This window comes from Oryctolagus cuniculus, chromosome 14 (genome assembly GCF_964237555.1).
Source record: "Oryctolagus cuniculus chromosome 14, mOryCun1.1, whole genome shotgun sequence".
In the NCBI taxonomy this organism is placed as follows: Eukaryota; Metazoa; Chordata; class Mammalia; order Lagomorpha; family Leporidae; genus Oryctolagus; species Oryctolagus cuniculus.
This window is the reverse complement of record NC_091445.1, coordinates 11,594,429-11,616,841: the sequence shown is the minus strand read 5'-3', so window position 1 is coordinate 11,616,841 and position 22,413 is coordinate 11,594,429. Positions and strand designations below refer to the sequence as shown.

The following is a 22,413-nucleotide window of genomic DNA, read 5'->3' as shown; positions in this document are numbered from 1 at the left end:
TCTGATACTTTACTTCCAAAATATTATTTGATGGGAAACAATGAACATTTTCTTAAAATATAATTAACATTTTCTTTTAATTCCAAAACCTGAACCAACTAATAATTATAGAATATCGCATAAAAAGCAGTTAGAAACTATAGATGGTATTCTCATTATTAGTTTTTTTTGCTAACTCTTGTTTATAAAAACTGAATACAATTATTATATTCATAACTGATTAAAACATCCAGATTTTTATAAACATTGCTAAATTTAATATACTTTGTTTAGTGATGAATAAGCATATATTCATAAATTTATGGTAGTGAAAATTTGTTTTACTGTATCAGTTAGCAAAATCCAGTTAGTAAATGTAGGTAGCTCATTGAAATGATAAAAATTCTGGACAGCTAGCATTACAAAAAAGTAATGGTATAAAATATATTTACAAGAATTAACATCAGATGTACAGCTATCTGAGCACATAGCAGACCTCACTTCTTTTTCCTTTCTGCTTAGGAGAAAGCCTAGAGTTGGAAGTAATAAAATGCCGAGACTAGTCAAAGCGTGGCTTTTTAAAATGTAATCTTTCCTAGAAAAAAAGACTCCACAAAATGTCAGTGATTGAATGTATTTTTAACGTTTGAGCACAGCATGTCACAATAAAACAAATGTCAGCTGGCTGATTTAGGTAGTTCTTTATGAGGTTACGACTCCCGGGAGAAAAAAAATACCGGGGTGGTTAAAGGTAAAGTGTTGGGTTCTCTGGGCCCGTGGCCTTTCTCCTTCTGATTGTCCTCTTTAATTCCTAGGTGGTCTGATGGGTGGAGACCTCACATCCGGTGCAGGCACCAGTGCAGGTGAGTCTAGGCTTGTGTTCTGGGTTCTGCTAGGGGATTTGCAGGCTTTGAGTCTTCTGGGCAAGGTAAAGTTGAGAGGTCTGTGAGAGGCATGGAGAAATGACCCCAAGAATTTCTAAAGCACTTTTTTGAAACAGCAGTGGTTAAATAGTAACTTAGAAGAAAACCATTTATTAACTCGAAGATTCCTTAGTAGAACTTCAACTGGTCAGCAGAGGATTGAGGGCTGGGATCACATCAACTTAATCCTCGATGCTATCCCTAGACCTAAGAGTGCCTTTGGCAAGCCATGTTTTGTGTGTTGTGAATCATTTCCTACTCAAAGACGTACTGAAATCCCATGCGTTTCTAGAGAAGAGTATGCAAATAAAAGGAAGGAATAAGATTCTAAGCATTCAGCAGTATTGTTAATAAAGTAAAATCGCATTTTGCATTTAAAATATGCTCTGAGAGACCATGAATGTAATGTGCCTCCTGAAAGTCCCTTAAATAAATGGACTTCAGCTCCTAAGAGCTTCTTACCATGTATCCAGTTGTCTCACAGCCACATTTCTCCAGGATTCCATGTTAATTCATAGCATTGCGATTATTGAGACGTTGATGCCATTTTCAATGCTGGCACTAAGATAGCACAATGCTTTGAAATGCCAACTGGAGTTCACTATTGGTATAACAAGTAACCATGGTAATTCCTGCAACTGGAAGATGCTATACATTTAGAATAGTAGGAGGCAGGCCTGAATGACACAAGGTTATATTTGAAATGTCAAAAAAGATTCACGTCTAGTGAAATATCCATAAATGGCCTAAATTTAAAAATTCCCTGGTCAAATGTAAGAGCCTGCTAATTATAAGAAAAGAGATAAAGAAAACAGGCATACGGAAGCGTGTTTATAAATACATCAGTTTGGGGGCGCTGTCTCTCATTTCTGAGGCTGACGCTTCAGTAGCTCTGTGTGTAATGAAGAAGAAGGACTGGGCCTACACAGCAAATAAACAAACATGATGAATGGCACCAGCTTCCCACTTCATAGTTCTTTGGAAAATTAGATAGAGTCAAGTCAGTGCACAAACTCCGTGGTCACACTTTGCTGAAATGAAATCTTAATTTTTTCCCCCAAAACATACTTTGTGGTTTATAACCTCAAAATCAGAAGACCGGGTCGAATCCAGGCCAGCGTTTCTTGGATTCGAGTCCCTGCCAGACCCCGTGGTTGGAGACAGTAGTGGGGACTGAGTGGGTGGTTACAAAGAACAGTACCAGTTATAAGGAAAATTATGTAGGTGTTACAATGTTTTGTCCAAGGTCTTATCATGTGAGTTGGCTTGCTGTTTCGGGGATAGGTGATAGTTGTGATGAAAATTATTAAAAGTTGCAAAAAAAAAAAAAAAGAAAAAAGGAAAGAAACATAGGCAGGAAAACATGGATTACTCAGCTTTGATGTAAGTGGCCTCTGACTACCGTTCAATGGCTAGAATGCTGTAGATTCCTATGTTGAAAATAATTATACTGCCATCATCAATTCCTTGACAGTGCACTAAGTTTAGTGGTCTTTCAGGGATAAGAAAGAGTTTGCCATGACCGGCTCCAGTGCCGTGGAAGTAAGAAAGTCTTGCAAGCTTGGCAGATGTGTCCTCCTACCTGAGGACCTGTAACATAGCCATGAGAGTCTTTGAAAAGCAAGGAACGAAAAGACACCTAATTGCTCTGTTCTGATGATAACAATTATTATTTTTTTTTTTTTTGAGAGGCAGAGTGGACAGTGAGAGAGAGAGACAGAGAGAGAAAGGTCTTCCTTTGCTGTTGGTTCACCCTCCAATGGCCGCCGCTGCAGCCGGCGCACCGCACTGATCCGATGGCAGGAGCCAGGATCCAGGTGCTTTTCCTGGTCTCCCATGGGGTCAGGGCCCAAGCACCTGGGCCATCCTCCACTGCACTCCCTGGCCATAGCAGAGAGCTGGCCTGGAAAAGGGGCAACCGGGACAGAATCCGGCACCCCGACCGGGACTAGAACCCGGTATGCCGGCGCCGCAAGGTGGAGGATTAGCCTATTGAGCCACGGCGCCGGCGATAACAATTATTATTTATTGACTGTGTCAGGTAGCCATGAGCATATAGATTTCACAGTTCCCATGTGGTCGTGAGTTACTTATCCATTTTTTTTAAAGATTTATTTATTTTATTTGAAAGGCAGAGAGAAAGAGAAGGAGAGGCAGAGAGAAAGAGAGAGAGAAAGAGGTCTTCCAATCTGCTGGTTCACTCCCCAGATGGCTGTAATGGCCAGAGCTGTGCTGATCCAAAAGCCAGGAGCCAGGAGCTTCTTCCTGATCTGCTATGTGGGTGCAGGGACCCAAGCACTTGGGCCATCTTCCACTGCTTTCCCAGGCCATAGCAGAGAACTGGATCGGAAGCGAGGCAGACGGGTCTCCAACCAGCCCCCATATGGGATGCAGGCACTGCAGGCGGCAGCTTTACCCAATATGCCACAGCGCTGGCCCCTTTACCCACGTTTTAAAAATAGAAGATGAAGCCTGTGGTGACTCTGGTTCCAAGGAACATGTGTTGCAGCTGCCACTTAGTCCTGAGCCTGGTTGTCACGCCCAGCTCAGCCATCTTCCCCTGCCTTCTAGTGCCAGCCGGTGTCGTATGTCCAAGCTGAATATATCCGTGCTGATGTCAGAGTGCCACCTGACACCGGGGGAAATCAAGGCCAGCCAGAATGTCCCTCGTCCTTAAAACAGAAAAATAAAGCAAAGTGGCCAGAAGATAGCCTCCAAATTTTTGAATATTGCTATTGAAGTTCAAGGTCTCAGATAAGTTAGGAACTCTGAGGTAAGAGGCAGGACTCTGCATTCAAGTCAAATACTTTTTAGCCTTTTTAGCTCTTCTTTTTTTTTAACCCAAGCTCTAGTTCATCCAGTTTGCAAGAAGGAGATAGTCTTGTGGGGAAAGGAAGTGAAGTTAACTTTTATTGTGCATTTACGTACCAGAAGGCCAACGAGGTCAGCCCTCTCCCTGTCAACTCAGCCTGCGCAGAGAATGGGGACTCTTTCCCAACCAGGCCCTGACTGCTCCTCCTCGTCTTGTTAGACAGGGAGTTGGGAGGCCTCACCCACTCTGCCTCCTGGGCCTTCGCTGATCTAGCCCCCTCTGGTTCCTCCTGCACACTTTGGTGCAGGCCCCAGCATCTCCTAACTCAGCTCCCTGCTTGACATGACTCCCTGGCCTGCCTCAAAGCCTTAAACTAATTGTAGATCCTCATCCTCATGCCAGAAACCCAGCAGTAGCTCCAGGACTAAGCCTGAGCCTTTTGTCTCCAGCCCATCCCTGCTCCACAGTTGCCTCTTTCTGCAAGGCATCGAGAATTCTGCACCCCAGCTCTGCGAATGGCGAACATTGAAATGGCTCTTACTAGGTGTTTCCTGAAAGGGAATTCATTCATTCTCTTAAGAGCTCTCTAAAGCACACGTTCACATGATCATCTTTCTACAGATGGGGGACACTGAGGCACAGGAAGGTTAAATCATTGCCCGAGGTGGACCCCAGCAGTCAGGCTCTGGGGTCTGTGCTCCTGTCTACTCCAGTGTGCTGCTGCTCTGCACACCCATGCCTGGGTGTCCCTGACACTCCTCTGCCTCCCCTGCTTGTGGTGCTGAGTGCTGCTTGGCACCCATCAGTATTCAGTTCAGCCCCCAAGGGTCGTGCCCTCTCCCCCTCTGCTCCCGGGGCAGCTTCTACCTGAATTACGTATGCCACAGCACTGTAATTGCAGTGTCTGCCTTGGCTGTCTCCTGGGCACTTGGCTCTTGGGCGGCAGCAAACCTGTCTTGCTCAGTTTGTCTTCCCAGCTCAACACACACAGAGCACACAGCAGATACTCAGGTGTTTGGTAGCTGAATAAGGAAAAGTTGATCTTCTGTACATAAAGCTTTAATGTTGTTCATGTAAAGTGGAAAGAACTATTCAAATACATTATATAATTGTTAAATTTAAAAAGATATCTACTTAAACACTGACAAAAATTTCTTCTGACACTGTTTACACTGGACATCTAACTGCTTCATTAAATAGCTGAACACCATTTGCCAATAAAGCAAAGTTTTGCTATCTTTCTACTACTCTTTTTTTAGGTTTTTAAAGTTTCGATTTATTGATTTATTTGAAAGGCAGAGCTGGGTGGGGTGTGGCAGTGGTGGTGGAGATCTCTTCCATGTACTGGTTCACTCCTCAAATGGCCAGAATGGCTGGGGCTGGGTCAGGCTGAAGCCAGAAACTCCATCTGGGTCTCCTACATGGGTGCAGAGGCCCAAACAGATGGGCCATCTTCCACTGCTTTCCCAGGTGCATTTGCAGGGAGCCAGGACTCGAACTGGCTCACAGAGATGCCAGCCTCACAGGCAGCAGCTTAACCTGCTACACAATGCCAGCCCCTACCTGTCTAATATTCCTAATGGAAAACTGGAAGAGCCAACATGTGGCAGTAAATGAAGGGTGGGCTGGTATCTCAGACCATCACACATCACCTCTTAAACAAGTGAACTCCTTAGCATCACTTTTATTGAAATAATTGCAAAGATGAAGGCAGATGGTAATGAAGGAGTACCAGGGTGGGCTGGCCTCTTTGTAGAAGGGAAATACATAGCCAGTCACTATAATTCATCAGTAACAGTGACATTTCTAGGTTTCAGTTGACAGTTATACATCCACTACTTAATCCCTTATTCTCAACAACCAAAATGGAGTCACTGCTTTTAAAATTACGCTTTGTCATATCTCGGTACATTAGAGCTTTTGACATGCTGATACGAGTGGTTATTGATGATTTTAAGACTGAGTTTTGTAATCATCACATTGAATAGGGACAGCCCACAGCACGGTGGTGCCTTGTACTAGACTGTGCATCTCCCCTTTGTTTTCACTTTGAGGGTGTGGTTGACTTTTATGGAACAGAAAGTACCTGTCTGAGGCTGCATTGTGGTACAGCGGGATAACTCACCACCCTCGACCCTGGCATCCCATGCAAGCATTGGATTGAGTCCCAGGGCTTTGGCCTGACCCAGCCCTGGCTGCTGCTGCCCTCTGGGGGTATGAACCAGCAGATGGAAGATCTAGCTCCTCTCCTGCTCCCTCTCTCTCCTACCCCCTCGTTACTCTACCTTTCTTTTAAAAAATTTTTTTTTTATTTATCTGAAAGGCAGAGTTACAGAGAGACAGGGAGAGAGAGTGAGATCTTCCATTCACCAAGAGCCAGGAGTTTCATCTGGATCTCCACGGGGGTGCAGGGGCCCAAGCACTTGGGCCATCTTCCACTGCTTCCAAGGTGCATTAGCAGGGAGCTGGATTGGAAGTAGAGCAGCCGGGACTTGAACTGGCGCCCATATGTGATGCCAGCACCACAAGCAACAGCTTTATCCACTACACCACAGCACGCCCCTGTAACTCTGACAAATAAATAAGTAAATAAATCTCAAAAAAAATTCTCTAGCTGTAACTGAATAAAGCAAAAAACTAAAGAAAAGAAAGTACCAGGTGTACTAAAGCATGTACTGATTCATGGTTGCAGTCAGAAAGAGAAAAGAAAAGGAGAGAGAAAGAGGAGACTTTAGAACTCCCCTTGACAATTCAAGAGAATTATACAATCTACTTGACAATAAGGCAAAGGAGATTTATGTATATTGGTTAATAATTTTAATTGGCATTTATTGTAAATTAGATATAATTTTATATAAAAAGAAACAGCTGTTTCCTTATTTTGATTGTTAATTGTTTACTATTTTATGCATTTGGTTGTCAAGCATTGTCACTGCTGGAATGCCTAATTTATATCAGCTAACTACGTGGAGACTCGCTGGTGGCTGCGTGCTGCTGTGGGGAGAGGCTGGGCTGGGTGGTGGAGACCACTCTCTGGCCTAGGAGAGACTCCACCCTGCAGGCTGTCCATCATGACTTAGCACCTTTGAACTCAGAACTCACAATGAGGGATAAGGCACAAGTCTCTGCAGTTCATTTGCATGCAGTGTTTTATGATCATTCATATAATCATAAAATTTGATTTACATAATGTTTTTTGTAATTGATGTAGCTTTGGAAAGGGAAAATTTAGCCTATTACAAATAGAACTAAATGAGAAGGGGAAAGATCATGCAGTGCATGATTTTCTATACAATTGTTTTGCAAGTATTTATTAACTTTGTCAAAAATTTCTCAGCTGACTTTCTTATCCACTAAAATGACTTCTCTATTTATTTGCTTTTTCATTAGTTTTTTTTTTATTTTTGAAACAGCATATTTTTATTTACATTATAGACAAAGGCTTAATCCTCCACCAAATACAGTTCAACAAATAAACAATAGAAAGACTATAGTTCAGCAGGAATATAGGCCAGGGCTATAAACAATAATCAGATGAGAAGATATTCAACCTCATTCAGATACAGTACATTTTAAAATAATCATAGATCATGGCCAGTGCCGCGGCTCAGTAGGCTAATCCTCTGCCTTGTGGCGCGGGCACACCGGGTTCTGGTCCCGGTCGGGGCGCCGGATTCTGTCCTGGTTGCCCCTCTTCCAGGCCAGCTCTCTGCTGTGGCCCGGGAGTGCAGTGGAGGGTGGCCCAAGTGCTTGGGCCCTGCACCCCATGGGAGACCAGGAGAAGCACCTGGCTCCTGCCTTCGGATAGGCGCCGTGCACCGGCTGCAGCGCGCTGGCCATGGCGGCCATTGGAGGGTGAACCAACAGCAAAAGGAAGACCTTTCTCTCTGTCTCTCTCTCTCACTGTCCACTCTGCCTGTCAAAAAAAAAAAAAATCACAGATCATTAAAGATAAAATAGTATATCATTCTTAGCAATTTGTTTGACAAAGATGTAAAAAAAAAAAGTTTGACAAAACTATATTTGCAGCAATACTGATAGACACAGGCATTTCTTTTTTTTTCTTTTCTTTTTTTAATTTTTTTTCTTTTTAAATTTTAATTCCCACATATAAGGGACAACATGCAGCATTTGTCTTCTGCATCCAATTTATTTCACTCGACGTGATATCCTCCAGTTGCAACCACTTACATGCAAATGATAGAGTTTCATTCTCACTGCTTCCTCAAAGATTTAAAGTATCCGTGAAGTAGTTAAAAATTAATTTTAGAATGATTGGCTTTAATGAGTCTGCATTTTGTTGCCTAACAAACTGCAATTTCAAAATGTAAGATTCTTGGAAGGGAGAAGGATACCATTTAAATGCTCTCAAAATAATTGTTAGTGTAAAATACAACTTTTATTACTTGCAAAAATATTAAGCAACAAATGAAAAACAACTAGTTTGATTCTGTTTTGAAAGTATAGCTGTCAATTTGAATGAGTCTGAAGAAGACTGAATTTATTCACAATATTTCAGAGTTCACCCCAAATATAAAAATCTAATGGCTTCATTAGTATTCAAAACTAAATTTAGCACCTGATAGTTGTAACATAAACCAAGCTTATGAAGATTTATTGAAGGAAAAGTCTCCTGAGTCCCCTAATTGGATATCTACAGCCTATGCTATGAAGCCAGAGCTGAGAAAATGAGGGTCCACTTCCCTTGACAAGACCTGGCAAACGACGGATAACGCGCTGCCTTGCACCATTCTCTGGGGATGATGTGGAAGTCAGAAAAGCAAGTCAAAGTGACGAAACAGGATAAGTCAGGGTGCTGTAGCCTCTGCCTTCAACCCCTTTGGTTTGACTTAATTCTTAAAGGAGCCAATTGATTTTCACAGGGAAAAGGGAATTTTTTTTTTTTATTCTTGACAGGCAGAGTGGACAGTGAGAGAGACAGACAGAGAGAAAGGTCTTCTTTTTGCTGTTGGTTCACCCTCCAATGGCCGCCATGGCCAGTGCGCTGCAGCTGGCGCACCACGCTGATCCTAAGGCAGGAGCCAGGTGCTTCTCCTGGTCTCACATGCGGATGCTGGGCCCAAGCACTTGGGCCATCCTCCACTGCACTCCCTGGCCACAGCAGAGAGCTGACCTGGAAGAGGGGCAACCAGGACAGAATCCGGCGCCCCGACCGGGACCAGAACCCGGTGTGCCCGCGCCGCAAGGCAGAGGATCAGCCTGTTGAGCCACGGCGCGGGCCGGAAAAGGGAAATTTTAAATGATAACTTCCTAGAGTGTTTTAGCTGACTTGAGAGTCCTCTGTTTGTCATGATTCCTCACTTCCCAAATTGAATCCTTTTGTTCTCTCAATCCTGTTACACAAGGGTACTTCAGAAAGCCCATGGAAAAACAGAATTAAAAGATAGTGATTTGGGTGCACTCATTTTGAAATCCATGCATAGGAGGGGTCTTTACAAAGTTCATGGCGGGGTTTGGGGGCAGGCATTGTGGTGCAGCTTTTGGGAAAGATGAGCATTCCTACGAAGGGGAAATGCTGGGTGCCTGAGACACGCAGTTCTCACACAGCCGGAAAGCAGACGTGACAAGCAGGAACCTCTCAGATGATGTCCATGGACTTCACACTGAACTACTGCACTTTACCAGGAGTGGGCATTTGGCACAGCTGTTAGGTCACCACTTGGGATGACCTGTGCTAGCGTACATGGTTGAAATCCCGGCTCCTTGCTTCTGATCCAGCTTCCTGCTAATGTGTCTTGGGAGGCAGCAGGTGATAGCGTAGGTAATTGGGCCCCTGCCACACATGTGGGAGACCTGAACGGAGTACCAGGTTCCTGCCTATGCCCTGTCCCAGTCCTGGCTGTTGCTGGCATTTGGAGAGTGAACCAGCAGTCAGCAGATAGTCTGTCTATCTGTCTCTCTCTTTCTCTCTCTCTCCCCTCCCCCCCTCACTCCCTCCCTCCCTTTCTCTCTCTCCCTCTCTCTCTCTTTCAAGTGGATAAAAGTAAATTTTTTTAAATATTATAAAAATGTCATGGGAAACAAATACTATGAAGATGCTATGCATAGATTTCAAAGGTTTTGTGCACCAAAATAAATACATTTTCCACTTTTTCCAGAAACATTTTGAAGTATCCTCCTATTCAGTAAAGTAATGTGAAAATTGGCCTCTTTGGTCACATATCATTGACTTAACCCAAGAGTGTCACTGATAATAAAGCTTTGATCACTTTTTAATATTAAATTCAAGCAGTTACTATTTCCCTTCTAAAACACTAGTTTTACTCAATATTTGCCTTTTTTTTCTCATAGGCATCTTTTTTTCTTTAAATATTATTGGGTTCTCTCTTCCCAGAGTTTGGCTTCACCATAGGAATTTATTTGGTTCTACCACAGCAAGGAAAGTGTTATTGTAATCAGAGGTACTATGAAATTAGGAATTGGTAGACAGTAGATGCTAAAGGAGGGATGTGGTTAAAAAACCCCTCTTTAAAAATCTTTTTTTTTTTTTCACTTTTTTTTAACCTACCAGGGACTTTCTCACGGGGGCTTCAGGGCTGTCAGCCATGAGAGTGATTTGCTCTCTTCAGACAAACCTTTGCCAGCCTCTTAGATTTTTCCATTTAGGGTTGCACACCATGTCAGCTGGCATTCAGCCCATAGCATAGAATCGTGATACAGTGTCATGTCTGAGAGAGCCTTAGCTGCTTTACACTATATGAAACTCTTCTACCAGAGCTGTGGATAAACAGGTTCCATGCATAATCTGCCTTTGTGTCCCTGGGGTGCTAAATAGTCACTGGGCTCATTTGTTACGGCTGCGTCGGACTTGCTGTCGTGCAGTTCAGTATGTAGGTGCTGTTCTGGGGGACACCGGGTCCTGCTTTCACAGTTTCTCCACCTTAAGAGTCCACCCAGCACCTCAGTTACTCGTTGTGTTGTATTTGAGGTGTGCTAATGCAGGCCGTCACAGTACAATAGTAAGAGCAACTCTAAATCTGTAGTCATTTTACGTATCCGAACATGGTAGTGTTAGTCCACACGAAGAAAGGATCTTTAGTTGGTTCTAACATGAAGCGGCTTGGTGAAAGCTATAAAATGGTGGAGCAAAACATGCTCACACAGTAATTTGGGGAAATGCTCCAGACGCGACTATTGAGAATAATACAACGGCCAAGAAAAGTGTGTGATATACGAATTATTTCAGGAACGGCATAGTTGGCCTTGAAAAGTCTGTGAAATCCCGATTCGCAGGAGTAGCGGGGGCAGTAAATGAGATAGCCAACGAAAAGCACCTAGTACTGTCTCTGCCCAAGAGTCAGTGCTTGTTAAGGAATGTTAGCCATGGTTTGTGTTGTAAGTATCTATAGCCTTGGTTGAGAGTGGGTCCAGCTGTTCCTATGAAATGTGCAGTGAATGAGTCACCCGTCGGTACACTCTGCAGATCTCATGTGTGGCCCCCGTCCGGAGCTGGGAGCAGAGCAGGTGTATTAATCAATCCGAAGCAGACAGCAGAGCGACACGGTGCAGTGCAGCGCATTTCACTGTGAACGTGATGAACTTCTGATGTGTTCGCAGCAGTTGTGTAAATGTTAAAACCACAAGTAATTATTCTTTCTCTTCTGTCACGTTCTCTCTAATTTCTACTGTCTCAATATTTTTGTTTATAAAAATGACTGAAAGAATGAGCGATTGTGTCAATAATGAAGACACCCCCTCATTTTTAGCAAAGAGACAGCCCCCAAATCGCAAGAGTGAACAATTAAATGAGTCATAAATCTATCATTCACTGTTAAGTGGAATTTTTTTAAGATAGCAAGGTTCCATATCATTTTTATGGTGCAGTTGGAAACTATCCCTTCAGAAAATCGGCCCTCAAAGCAGAGGATATTTTAGTGCCTTGCGCACTGGAAGCATCCAAATGTCCATTTCTTCCCTATTTGCAAATGGAGCCTTTATGAGGGAGAGGGAGACTTGCAGGGTGCCCGCTAAGTCTCAGACATCTGGCTTCTGAACAACACCGTGGAAGCAGCCTCCATTTTGTTTTCAAATCCGGGCTCCTCGGCTCCCTGACGGAGCATCCCAGTGACGTCCCGGGAGCGCCCGCGCCTCAGCTTCCTCTTCTGCCCCAACCAAGCTGGGATGAATGTGGAAGTGGTTTTCTGACCCAGAACTCGCTCGAGCGATGGACCCTGAAGCTTTGGGAAAACCACGCGGCAATAAGTAAAGTGCTTCTGCCTCGCACCCCAGAGCTGATAGTCTGTGTTGTTCAGTGTCTAACTGACAGATAGACTTAATTTCACAAAAGGCCGCTAAACGAGACCCAGGCCAGGAGGTGCCCAGGACAAGCGGGCTAGATGAGAAGTCCGCAGGAGCCTGGCCCAGCATCAGGTGACATGGTCAAGCAGAAGAGACGGGCTCTTTTTAGAACGTCTGCTGGCCCTGGAATGGTACAGCCAAGAATAGTCTTGGCTTTGGTGTGTCTTGGGTTCTTTTCTAAGAATACACCATGGTAGAGGGTGAAGTTGCACAGGAGTTTCTTTGTAGTATAGCATTATGCATTATTATATTTCTCCCTAAGAAACCCCCCAGAAGGAGTGACAACTCAGTTTTGCATTTCAGAGTCAGTAACCAGGAGGCTTGTGAGGATACGAATCAGAAGTCTGATTTGTCCCTGATTTACATGAGATATCTTGACATTTTCATCATTCCCAGATTTCTGGCCCCAAGTGTTTGTGGTTGCCTCTTCTAGAGCTGTCTGGGGTAGGAGATCTCTTTTCCCTGAAAGAAGGAAAAATCTGATTGTGATTCCTAATAGCTGAATAGCTGAGCCGTCCTAGAGGCTTCCAGACTATCAGGGCACAACTGAGTGTAGGACTGCGATCTAGAGAGGCATACTTTTCTACTAAAAAAACACACAAGTACTTGAGGATTGCTTCCAATATAATGAGGAGTTGTCTGAACCAGTTTACTGTATACAATTTAAAATAATTTTCTTCAAAAAGACGTATGTCCACTTGAGACACAAAACAACAGCTTGATATTGGAAACCATTAATCTTAAAACTTGTCAGATGTCAAATGAATTGATGGGAATGAGCATTAGTATGTATGTGATATCTTCTATTCAATATGTAGTGGACTGTAAACAACTTTCTCAATTGTTTAATGAAAAAAATCTCAGTGGGTATAATATTTTCTTGAAGTCAAAGAGCAAATTGGGCCATCCAAGTCCCAGTTATGTGTTCAGCTCAGTGCTGAACTGAGACAGCTCCAAATTCCCCAAAATCAGATATTGTTCACAGATTACACTATTTACAGATTACTGAACAGAGCAATTGGATGCACTTATTTATATTAGGAGTTGTTTTCCGGGTGACAACTAGTGGCAGATACTCTACAATCATAGACATTTCACTGTCAGGTTGAGTGGTTCTGATAGGAGCCAGTCTCTTACGTTGACAGGAAGTAGGAGAGCATTGTTAGCCTCTGCATCTATTAACAGGGAGCGGATTATTGACTAAAACATTACAAAATCTGCTTTTAAAAGCATGTTTAATCATCTACTCCAGACAGTGCCCTGCAAGCTAAGCAGCTGCTCTGGTCTTCGTTGTAGTTAAGCTATTATTCCCTTTTCACAAGTACAAATGAGACCAGAAGTATGGTTTAGAACATCACCTTTCTGGGCCCCTTTATGGCACGTTCAGCTCCTTGTGTGCAGAAACTCCTGTGGTTGATGGCCCAGTTGACTCCGGAGTGCGTGCTTTAGACCTCCACAACACTGTTGGTTCATGAGAACCTTGAGTCTCCTGTTCTGGGTCTCACACATCAGTTGTTTCTTCTCTTCCTTTATGTTGCTGTAGGATTAGAGGAAGGTGTGACACAGAAAGGCTTTCAGAATCTCCGTGTGGCCAGTTTTCAAGGAGCAGTGTCATGTTGTACTTCAGGGCGTGCACCTGTGGACCCACTGATGGATTCAAGTCAAGACTCTACCAGTTGGAAACTGTTTGATGCTAAGCAAGAGACTGGGCCTTTCTGTCCTGAGTTTTCTCATTAAGTAGTGCCTCCAGGCTTGTCCTTGTGAAGAGTAAAGGTAGCCATGGGTAGTATCAAATGCTTATATAGCAGTTAGCAGGTGCCTGGCAGTGTTCAGGGAACTTAATTTGTCATTGGCAAATCTATGATACAGTGTTTGCTATTGCTGATGTTGTTGTATGGTTGTGTTGGTGATGGCTGTCTCAGATGAAGATCTGAGAGTCTCTGATCTGGATTACTGTTACGCTTCTCTGATGCTAGTGAAATAATTACTTATGTTGAGAAAGCCTAGAAGACTCAGTAGGGTTGCATCTAATGGAGACATCAAGGTTAGAACCTGGGCTTACCTGCTTTACGTCTTTCCTCAACTCCAGCCAGCCTTGTAAACCTTTCTACCTCTTCTGCCTCCTTCAGACCTCATGCCCAGTGTCTTCTGTAGCAGGTACATCCTGGCAAGTGTCCCTCACAGCAGTCAAACCCCCTTTGCTCTCTACTTTCCCCAGCCACTGTTGGCAATGTTCCCAGCACCCAGGTAACACAACTAACCACTCAGAAGTCCTGTGACTGCTCACTTTGTTTTTACACTTTTGTTTCTTAGTATTAGGTTACTTTATCATTTTTTAAATATTTTTAAATTTTTATTCTACTTGAGAAGGAATGGAGAGAATAAGAATCTCTTCCATCTATGCATCTGAGAGAGAGAGGGAGAGAGGGAGAGAAAGAGAGAATATCTCTTCCATCCACAGATTTGCTCCCTAAGCACCTGCAACAGCCGAGGCTAGGCCAGACCAAATTCAGGAGCCCAGATCTCCATCAGACATCCTCACATGGGTGGCAGGAACTCAGGAACTCAAGTCAACACCTGCTGCCTCCCAGGGTGCACGTTAGCAGGAAGCTGGATCAGAAGCAGAGGAGCCACAACTCCAACCAGGCACCCCAATATGGGATGTGCGCATCCCAAGCAGCAACCTAAGAGTTGTGCCAGACGCCTGCCCCTATTTGCTTACTTTCTACAGGATGAAGTTTGGTGAAAGTTTAGTGGTTTGGTTTGTAGTCTACAGCATGAAGTTAACATCCTTGGAGAGGTCCATGTGAGCCACCTCCACTTATTCCGCATGTGGGAGCTGCATGCTCTAAAGCACACAATAGTTCCCCTTCACAGAAATGCTCATGTTCCCCAAATACAGATGCGACTCTCAGATCTATTTGTCATGCATCCCCTGTGTCCAAGATGTCTTTCTTGGAACCACCTGATAAAAATCCCGTTCATTCATAATTGCCGCCCTCCCACGATTCTTTTTCCCAGGACTTCATGCTTCCCACCTTTGTGTGAACAACTCTGTGTGAGTAAATTCTGGTTGAGATTTACCTTGATACAGAGACAACCTATGACAGTAAACACTTGTCAATTGAAAGCAAAGATAGATGTCTCGTTAAAGTTTCTATTTTCATTAGGGAAAATGTCTCCCTTATTTGATTTTACCACTTGCAGTTAACTAAGGTAATGTGCTATGAAATAATTAACACGTGCAACAGGTGAAAAGAAGCTTCAATTAACTCCCTATAAACAAATTTAGTAGGTGGGCACTTGTCTAACTTCCTGACTTTCAGAGGATATGGTTGATAAGCAGCTTGTCTCAATGGTGTACTTGGTCATCAGTATGCAGTCATTATCTAAATTAGAAAATTTTCTCAAGTAGCATGAAGAGGAGAGACTCTTGATGTTTGAACTTAACAAGTTACTCATTATGTCTTCAGTTCTCACCTCACATTCCTTTGGTTGCTTAACTTTCAGGGCCATTCCCAGATAATTCTTAACTTTTCTAGCATGTTCTATATATCCGTTTCTTAAGCACGTGAAACGTTTAAACGCGCGAGCGTTGTGTGACGTCACTGGCTCTAATTGCAGTAGGAGTTGAGAGGAGAGTGGGTTTGTGAGGCCTGAAAGGCGTCATGAAGGAGCTGGAACTACAAGTGCTCCTTAAAAGATGGATTTGAATTAACCAGGCGCGCAAATGCAGCTGGACATCGATCTGCTGGAGCAAAGCCTGGGGTGTGTGCAGAGAGCCTGTGAGCCTGGCCTTGACCATAGGAAGCTGGGTTAGATAGATGGAGTGGCTCAACCATAGGCAGTCCTGAGAGGCAGGCAGAACGCTGGCCCAGCAGTGTGAAATGTGATGGAAGAAACCGTTGAGAAAGATCTCCCAGGCTGAGCCAGTTAATATTTCAACCATGTGCCAAAGTTTGCAAAAAAAAAAAAAAAAAAAACTTCAAGTCACCCATACCTTCTGAAGCTCATCTCAGGGCCTGCAAAGAGAGCCCGTCAGCCAGCGCCCAGGGACCAGGTAGGGGGTAATTGAAACACTTAGCGAAGTGGTGATAAAAGCCTAACCCGGGTGCTGACAGTGCGGGAGAGACAGGCATTTCTGAAGAAATCTAAGCATGACCAGGTATCTTTTTGGATACGGAGATGGCAGAAGACAAGGGCATGGTCAGAGGTGTCAACATGGGAGATTCTAAAAAGAGTGTGTCGATGATAGAATTAGCCCTGGTTTCTTGGCCTCCTGTTGGTTTTGTACTTGTTAGTTTTATATGCTCATATTGATCATTGAACGTCTTGGGAAAGAAAAAAAAAAAAAGCAAGTGAAAAGATTCATAATGCCTAAAGTCCAAATAAAAGAAAGGGTCGGGACTTCAGGCTCAAAGAGAGCCGCCTGCTCAGCTGGGCTCTCTTAGACAAGGCAAAATGCCTTCCTCGTAATATCTGAAGCCAGGAATATGTTCGCTGAATTTACAGCTTCTTAAAATAGGAGTCAATAAAAAAGAAACATTAAAAAGCAACAAGTGTCTGCAAGTTAGCAGGGGAGAAAGCCCTTCTTATCCTCCTACCACCGCATTTCAAGTTGTGTATATTTACTCTGATTTTAATATGAGTGTTTACAAACTTGTAACCCGTAGGGGGAAGAGTCTGCTATCCTTTATGTGAATTGGCTCATGAATGTCCGAACTGTTTTACGTGCAGTCATATTTTTAATCAGATGCAACACGAAAATTTCGTTAGACTCGGCAACAGTCCGGGCTTCACTTTCTCATAATCTCTAATCAGGAGAGCCACTCACTCACCCGCGCTTTGTAATTCTGGAGCTTTGAAGTGGTCAGGCCAAGGTGACATCTGCATTTGGTCACGTCTAAAGTGATCAGCGTCCGGGCCGAGGATAATTTTAAAACGTGGCGTGAAGAAAGGTACAGTCTGGGTATTGGAGGCTTGTGGGGTGGGGTGTTTCCCGCCTCCCCGGCCCCCGAGGTTAAATGAGACCGTTCTCTTTGGTGAATTTATCTTAAGGTGGGACAGCAGCCTGGGCCCAGGCCGCAGCGCTCAGAGTGAGGGTGCGGCTGTGGGGACCCAGCCCGTCTAACTGCAGGCTCTCCTTAGCAGTCAACCACACGCCTGTATTCATCAGTGATTTTCAAATGATAGGGTTCTCTATCGCTGGTTTAGGATCCACAGACTTGCATTCCTGAATCCGCACTACGCCAAAGGAATAACAATTTGGTGGCTGGAAGCAAAAATGGTTATTATACGGCTCCAAAATGCTAACTGGCACAATATGCTAAAAACAGCAGAAATTCGCCCATAGGACACAGAATTTGTTTGTTCTTAAAAATAACTTTACTCTCTAAAAATATGAATTAAGGAGTCTCATCGTGGTTCAAAATATTTTACGTCAAATATGTGAGCACCTTAAAGGACACGACTGATTTTCTAAAGTGGCATCATCTTGAAATAACAGGAAATATTCCAAGAGAAACATAGAATGCTTTTGAAATCATTATCTTGAGTTTGAGGTGCTTACTGCATGAAAAACTGTTAGTTATATTTACTTTTATGTTTCTCCTGCCACCCCAAATCATTGTTTGAAATATGGACAAAAAGACAGAGGCTGGGCTGGAATTTCGGAGCTCCCGGTAGGATTAGCAAACAAGCAAAGAAAACTTTCTGCAGGATGTCTGTGAAGCGTTTCCATTTGCTTACACTGGCTCAGTGCTCGGCACATCACAGGGCGACACCTTTTCACGAGGCGGTTTTACTTCCTTGTAGCAAAATAGCTCCTCCATGCAAACCAGTATCGGCAGCTACCACGCCGGGGTTTTAGTTTCTTCTCATCTGTTCAAGCTTCGTTGCACTGCTTAACTGACTATTTTTTCCCCTTGTTTTGAAATTACCCAGCTAATTTTCCATTTGATTGTTTATTTAAGCCAGATCTCACGGAGGCTTCATACAGAAGTGACACGTGGACTTGGTGTGTCCGCCTGAACTTGAGCTGACAGACAGAACAGTGCCGATTTTGTCTTGGTTTTCCCATTTCCCTTATATCTAGAGGGATCTGTCAATTCAAACAAAGGTTCTAACATACACAGCAATGATTCAGTAAGACGTGTTCAGTATCTCTTAGCATTCTATGTTATCAAGCATTTTTCTAAGTGAACATATTCTTTGTAGTTCTGGTGAGAAAAGATAAATCTATTTTTTTTGTATGTGATCACTTTTGCCACCAACACCATCCAAATAAACTGTAACAGAAAATCTTGGCTCGTGACACATATATCCAGCTTTGGAGGGTTTAGCTGATTTTCTTGAAGTTTGACAATAGAAGAATGGTTTCCATTCAGAGTGAACCAACATGTGTGAAACCACTGCTGTGTACTGGGCACATGTTTTAGGAGTCTTCCATTTGTTTTATTTTTGGGTTTTGTTTCCCAGCAACTTCAAAAACTTTATACATAATCTGATTGACAGATTTAGTCTTGCAGTTATGTCCTATAGATTCAGCCTTTTCACTCATGCCTGAAATGAGGCAGGCAAAGCTGTGGAGACAAAGAACAAGTGTGTGTTGCGCAGTGTGCCTTAAATATGTTTTAATTTCAGAGATATTCCCATAAATGTTTGCTGAAATGCATGAGTGCCTTGTGATCCCCTCTGCCTCTCTCTCTCTCTCTCTCTCTGGCCACTAGAGTGTCTCCAGTTGGGTCCACACTACAGGCCTCCTTATTCTTGAGTACCCCAATGTCAGTAGATCTGTGACCATTCTGAAACCTGGGCCTGCATGTCCACTGTGTAAGCCCAGGACCCTCTAGCCTGGAATTCAAGGTCTCCAGAGCCCAACCTGTGGGTCCCCAGGGAGTGGGGGGTGGTGTGGGCGCGTCTCCAGCACCCCTCTCTTTCCATAGGTTCCCTTCTGTACAGGTTCCTCACAGTGTCCCCGACTGTTCTGTCTCTGGCCCTTTCTTGGTCCTTGCCCAGCACCCAGACGAAAGCCTGGCAGATCTTCTGTCCTCTCCGTCACTGCCATGAAACTTTATTGGGTAATTTCTTCCCTCCCCAGAGCTGAGTGGCCCCTAATGTGCCACTCTGTAGTGCCCCAACCTGGGCAGTCTCAATCACTCTGTGTTTTCCCCTCAGTCTGTACTGGATTATCATGGAGGCACGTCAGCCCCTTATGTAGCCAAGCCCCTGTCTTGCATCCTCTGGCATTGTCCGTTCAAGCGGCTCTGGGAAGGAGACTCAGTTTGGGAAGTTCTGGGCAAGCTGGAGAACCAGGCTACAGGATTGCACATAGCCATTGGAGTGCGTAAGTGGAAGATACACTATAGGGAGAAGTCACTTAGAGAAAAGGAGAACTGGATGTGTAACAGCTTCCTCTCCTCCTGCAGGTCCTAGAAATTACAGTCTTGCTGCTACACCCTTTCTTTGTTTAAGGACACACAGACACACAAAAGAAAACCCAAACCCTTGAACTGAATGAGTCACTCCAGCCAGGCCTCTGCCAAGCTAGTCCGTTAAAGTGCAAAACCAATTCTGTGCTTTCCTTAGGCCCTACATGACTGTCTGACTTTCTTCCTGAAGTTCTTTAATAGGACAAAAAATATGTATATATGTATGCTGATTTCTCAGCAGGTTGATGTAGCTTAGCTCTCTTGTGGTCCAAAGATTTTACTCTTCCCTTGGAAGAATATTGAAGGATTGGCTGCCTGGACGACGCTGAGCGTGGAGGTCACAGCCGTCATCCTGCGGCGTTTCGGCGTGTGTGTGGATTCTGTATCTCCTCGTGAAGCTTTGCTGGTTATACTCCTGTGTGGTGTGCATTCTCTGGAAACACCGTTGAGTGTTGATCTCTCCCTGAACGAATCGTTGCTTTGTGTTCACAGGGAACGGATATGGCAACCCCCGAAACTCACCAGGTCTGCTGGTCTCACCTGGAAACTTGAACAAGAATATGCAAGCGAAATCTCCTCCCCCCATGAATCTAGGAATGAATAATCGTAAACCAGATCTCCGAGTGCTTATCCCTCCAGGCAGCAAGAGCGCGATGCCGTCAGTGGTAAATGCCAACCTACGTTTTCCAATAAACCTTGAGAATGTTGTGTCTATGTTTTGCTGTTTTTGTATTTGTCTAACTGTATGAATGACTTACGTTCTCCACCCTCCTCTGCCCCCAGAATTAATACATCAGTGCTATTGATGGAGCCCTGTTTGGATGTAGCTATTATTTCTGGTAACTGCTTTGCATTTCCCTTTTCCAAGTAAAATAGACCCAGCATCCAGTCAACTCCTCCGTAGCACTGGGGTTCTGGAACTAAGGGACAGGTTTCCTTTTAAGGCTTCCAGTTCACAGTTAGAACAAAGTCGAACTCTGCCATTGGTCAAGCCACGTGTTCCAGAGCTTACGGAGTAATGAGGAATGAAGTGTTTCATAACATAGTATTTTTACAGTGTTGAGCTGTTTGTGTCCTCAAGGTACTAACATTGCTTTCCATGATTTCTAAATGAATCTTCTCCTATTGATTGGCAATTGCTGTCTTCGATGCATTTGCAGTGATATCTAATACATCATATGATTGTGTATGGCCACAATTCCTCTTTCCATATATGTCCTCTGTGACAGTAGCTCTCTCTCTCAAAAGCAAATGGTGCCAAAAATCCCAGGTATTTCAAGAACAAAGATTTTTTATTTTAGATCAAAGAGGCATCGTAGCACTTTGAAGAAAAAGTAAATGGATCAGAATATAAATTTAAATACCTATAATGTCCTCAGCCTCTATCATTTTTCTTTCTCCTGTGTCTGCAACTCTAAGATGAAGATAATACCGCACTCAGCAACAAGGAGACTCACTTCCGTGTTCTCCAAATTAGCTTTGCTTAAGAGGGAGAATGTTTAAAACCAAGATTCAGTAGACAAATTTAGATCATTCTGCACACACATTTTTTTTCTTCTTCTTCTTTCCTCTCTGCTCTGTGGCGAGCTTCAGGGTAAAGCGGTCCTATGAGCTGCTTGGTTTATTGTGGCATGGTACAGATGAAGTTCGAACAGCAACCCCCCAGATTTTGTGTACTGTGCAACGTTCCCTTTGGAAAAGGCTGGGTCCAATAAATTCAACCTCCCACGGGGCTACAGCAAAGCAGTGTGGGCCATGCATGCCCGCTGTCTCCATCCGCCAACTGATGCTTTCCCAGGGATCCTGGGAGGGGTGGGTGAGGGCTCCCTCTCGCAGCCAGGTGGGCCCTTCCTCCAGCAACTGGAATTCCTATGTGCAGTGGTGGTTTTTTGGTTTTTTGTTTCCTTTTTTTTTTTTTTTTTTTCAAAAACATGGTGGTAAAATAATGCACACTGAGACACTGACCTGTGCTGAAAACTGGATAGATTGTCTTCACATTTGAGACAAACACCTCATTAGGGGAAACAAAGAATGCCTTTGTAGGGAGTGATCTGTAGAGTCTGGGTTGTAAAACTGTTTAAACTGTTGTGTCTATCAGAAGCTGCTTTTCCCTTTGTTGGAAAAATTTTGCCCAATTATAAATATTTACCGACACTAATCATTCAAACTCCTTCCCCATGCTCTCAGTCTGAGGATGTGGACCTGCTCTTGGTGAGTGGTGAGAGGGCTCCCTGGGAGGGTCTGTGCAGAGCAAACCCCAGAGCTGCCTTTTGGGGAGGTGGTAGCTCCGATAAAATGGAAAGACTCTGCAAGTGACCATAGCCTGTCTCTGCTGCCGATACTTAAATGCCATTAATTTCCAGTCGCACTCACAGGTGAACAGAGTGCCCAGTTGTTTATTGTTTCTGCCCCAACCTCTGTAACTGAAGGCTGGCTTTTCAGTGTTTGCAGATTTAATTTATAGTTAAAATTCAGATGCGTGCACACAGACACACACACTCACACAATGTCTTTGGTTACTCAAAACTACAGTATTTCTTTTTCTAAGAATTAGAGTGTCATGACTTTAAGTTTGTGTGTATCTTGAATTTCTTTCTGCAAAGAGTTAAACGCACGTTAGCTGCCATGCCAGAGTTTGAGGGAAGTTTCCAGGAGCCTGAAGAAGTGGTCAGAGCACCACCTGCTGGGCACACTGTGCATGAGCCCGACCCAGCGACTCTTGGCTGTACACAGAACTGAATGTGAAAACCACCGTGGTGGATTTTAATTTTTTTTAATTTACATTTGAATAAAAACTGAAACAATGGAAGTACAGTATACATATTTCATCAGTTTTCCACATAGTCTGTTTTTACCCATAATAAAGCGATGGTACTTGTAACTAGTTCAGTTGCCTAGGAGATACTGATGTAATGGGTTACTATGGCAACAACTGGTCTCTTGAAGGATT

General features: G+C 43.8%; 1 protein-coding gene and 1 long non-coding RNA gene across 51 annotated transcripts in view; one reads left to right on the top strand and one right to left on the bottom strand.

Moving 5' to 3' along the window:
* The window catches only part of LOC127492788 (uncharacterized), a 123,827-nt gene that overhangs the window by 47,789 nt on the left and 53,625 nt on the right, over positions 1-22,413 (bottom strand). The window lies entirely within an intron of this gene.
* The window catches only part of MEF2C (myocyte enhancer factor 2C), a 176,004-nt gene that overhangs the window by 141,810 nt on the left and 11,781 nt on the right, over positions 1-22,413 (top strand). For 35 of the 50 annotated variants that reach the window (XM_070056431.1, XM_070056420.1, XM_070056432.1 and 32 more), the window contains 2 exons: positions 795-842; positions 19,956-20,128. In XM_070056431.1, the coding sequence (XP_069912532.1) occupies positions 795-842; positions 19,956-20,128 (221 nt within the window). Of the gene's footprint in view, positions 1-794; positions 843-19,955; positions 20,129-21,650; positions 21,675-22,413 lie in introns of all 50 variants that reach the window. The other 15 variants (XM_070056404.1, XM_017344580.3, XM_070056411.1 and 12 more) reach the window with 1 other exon arrangement.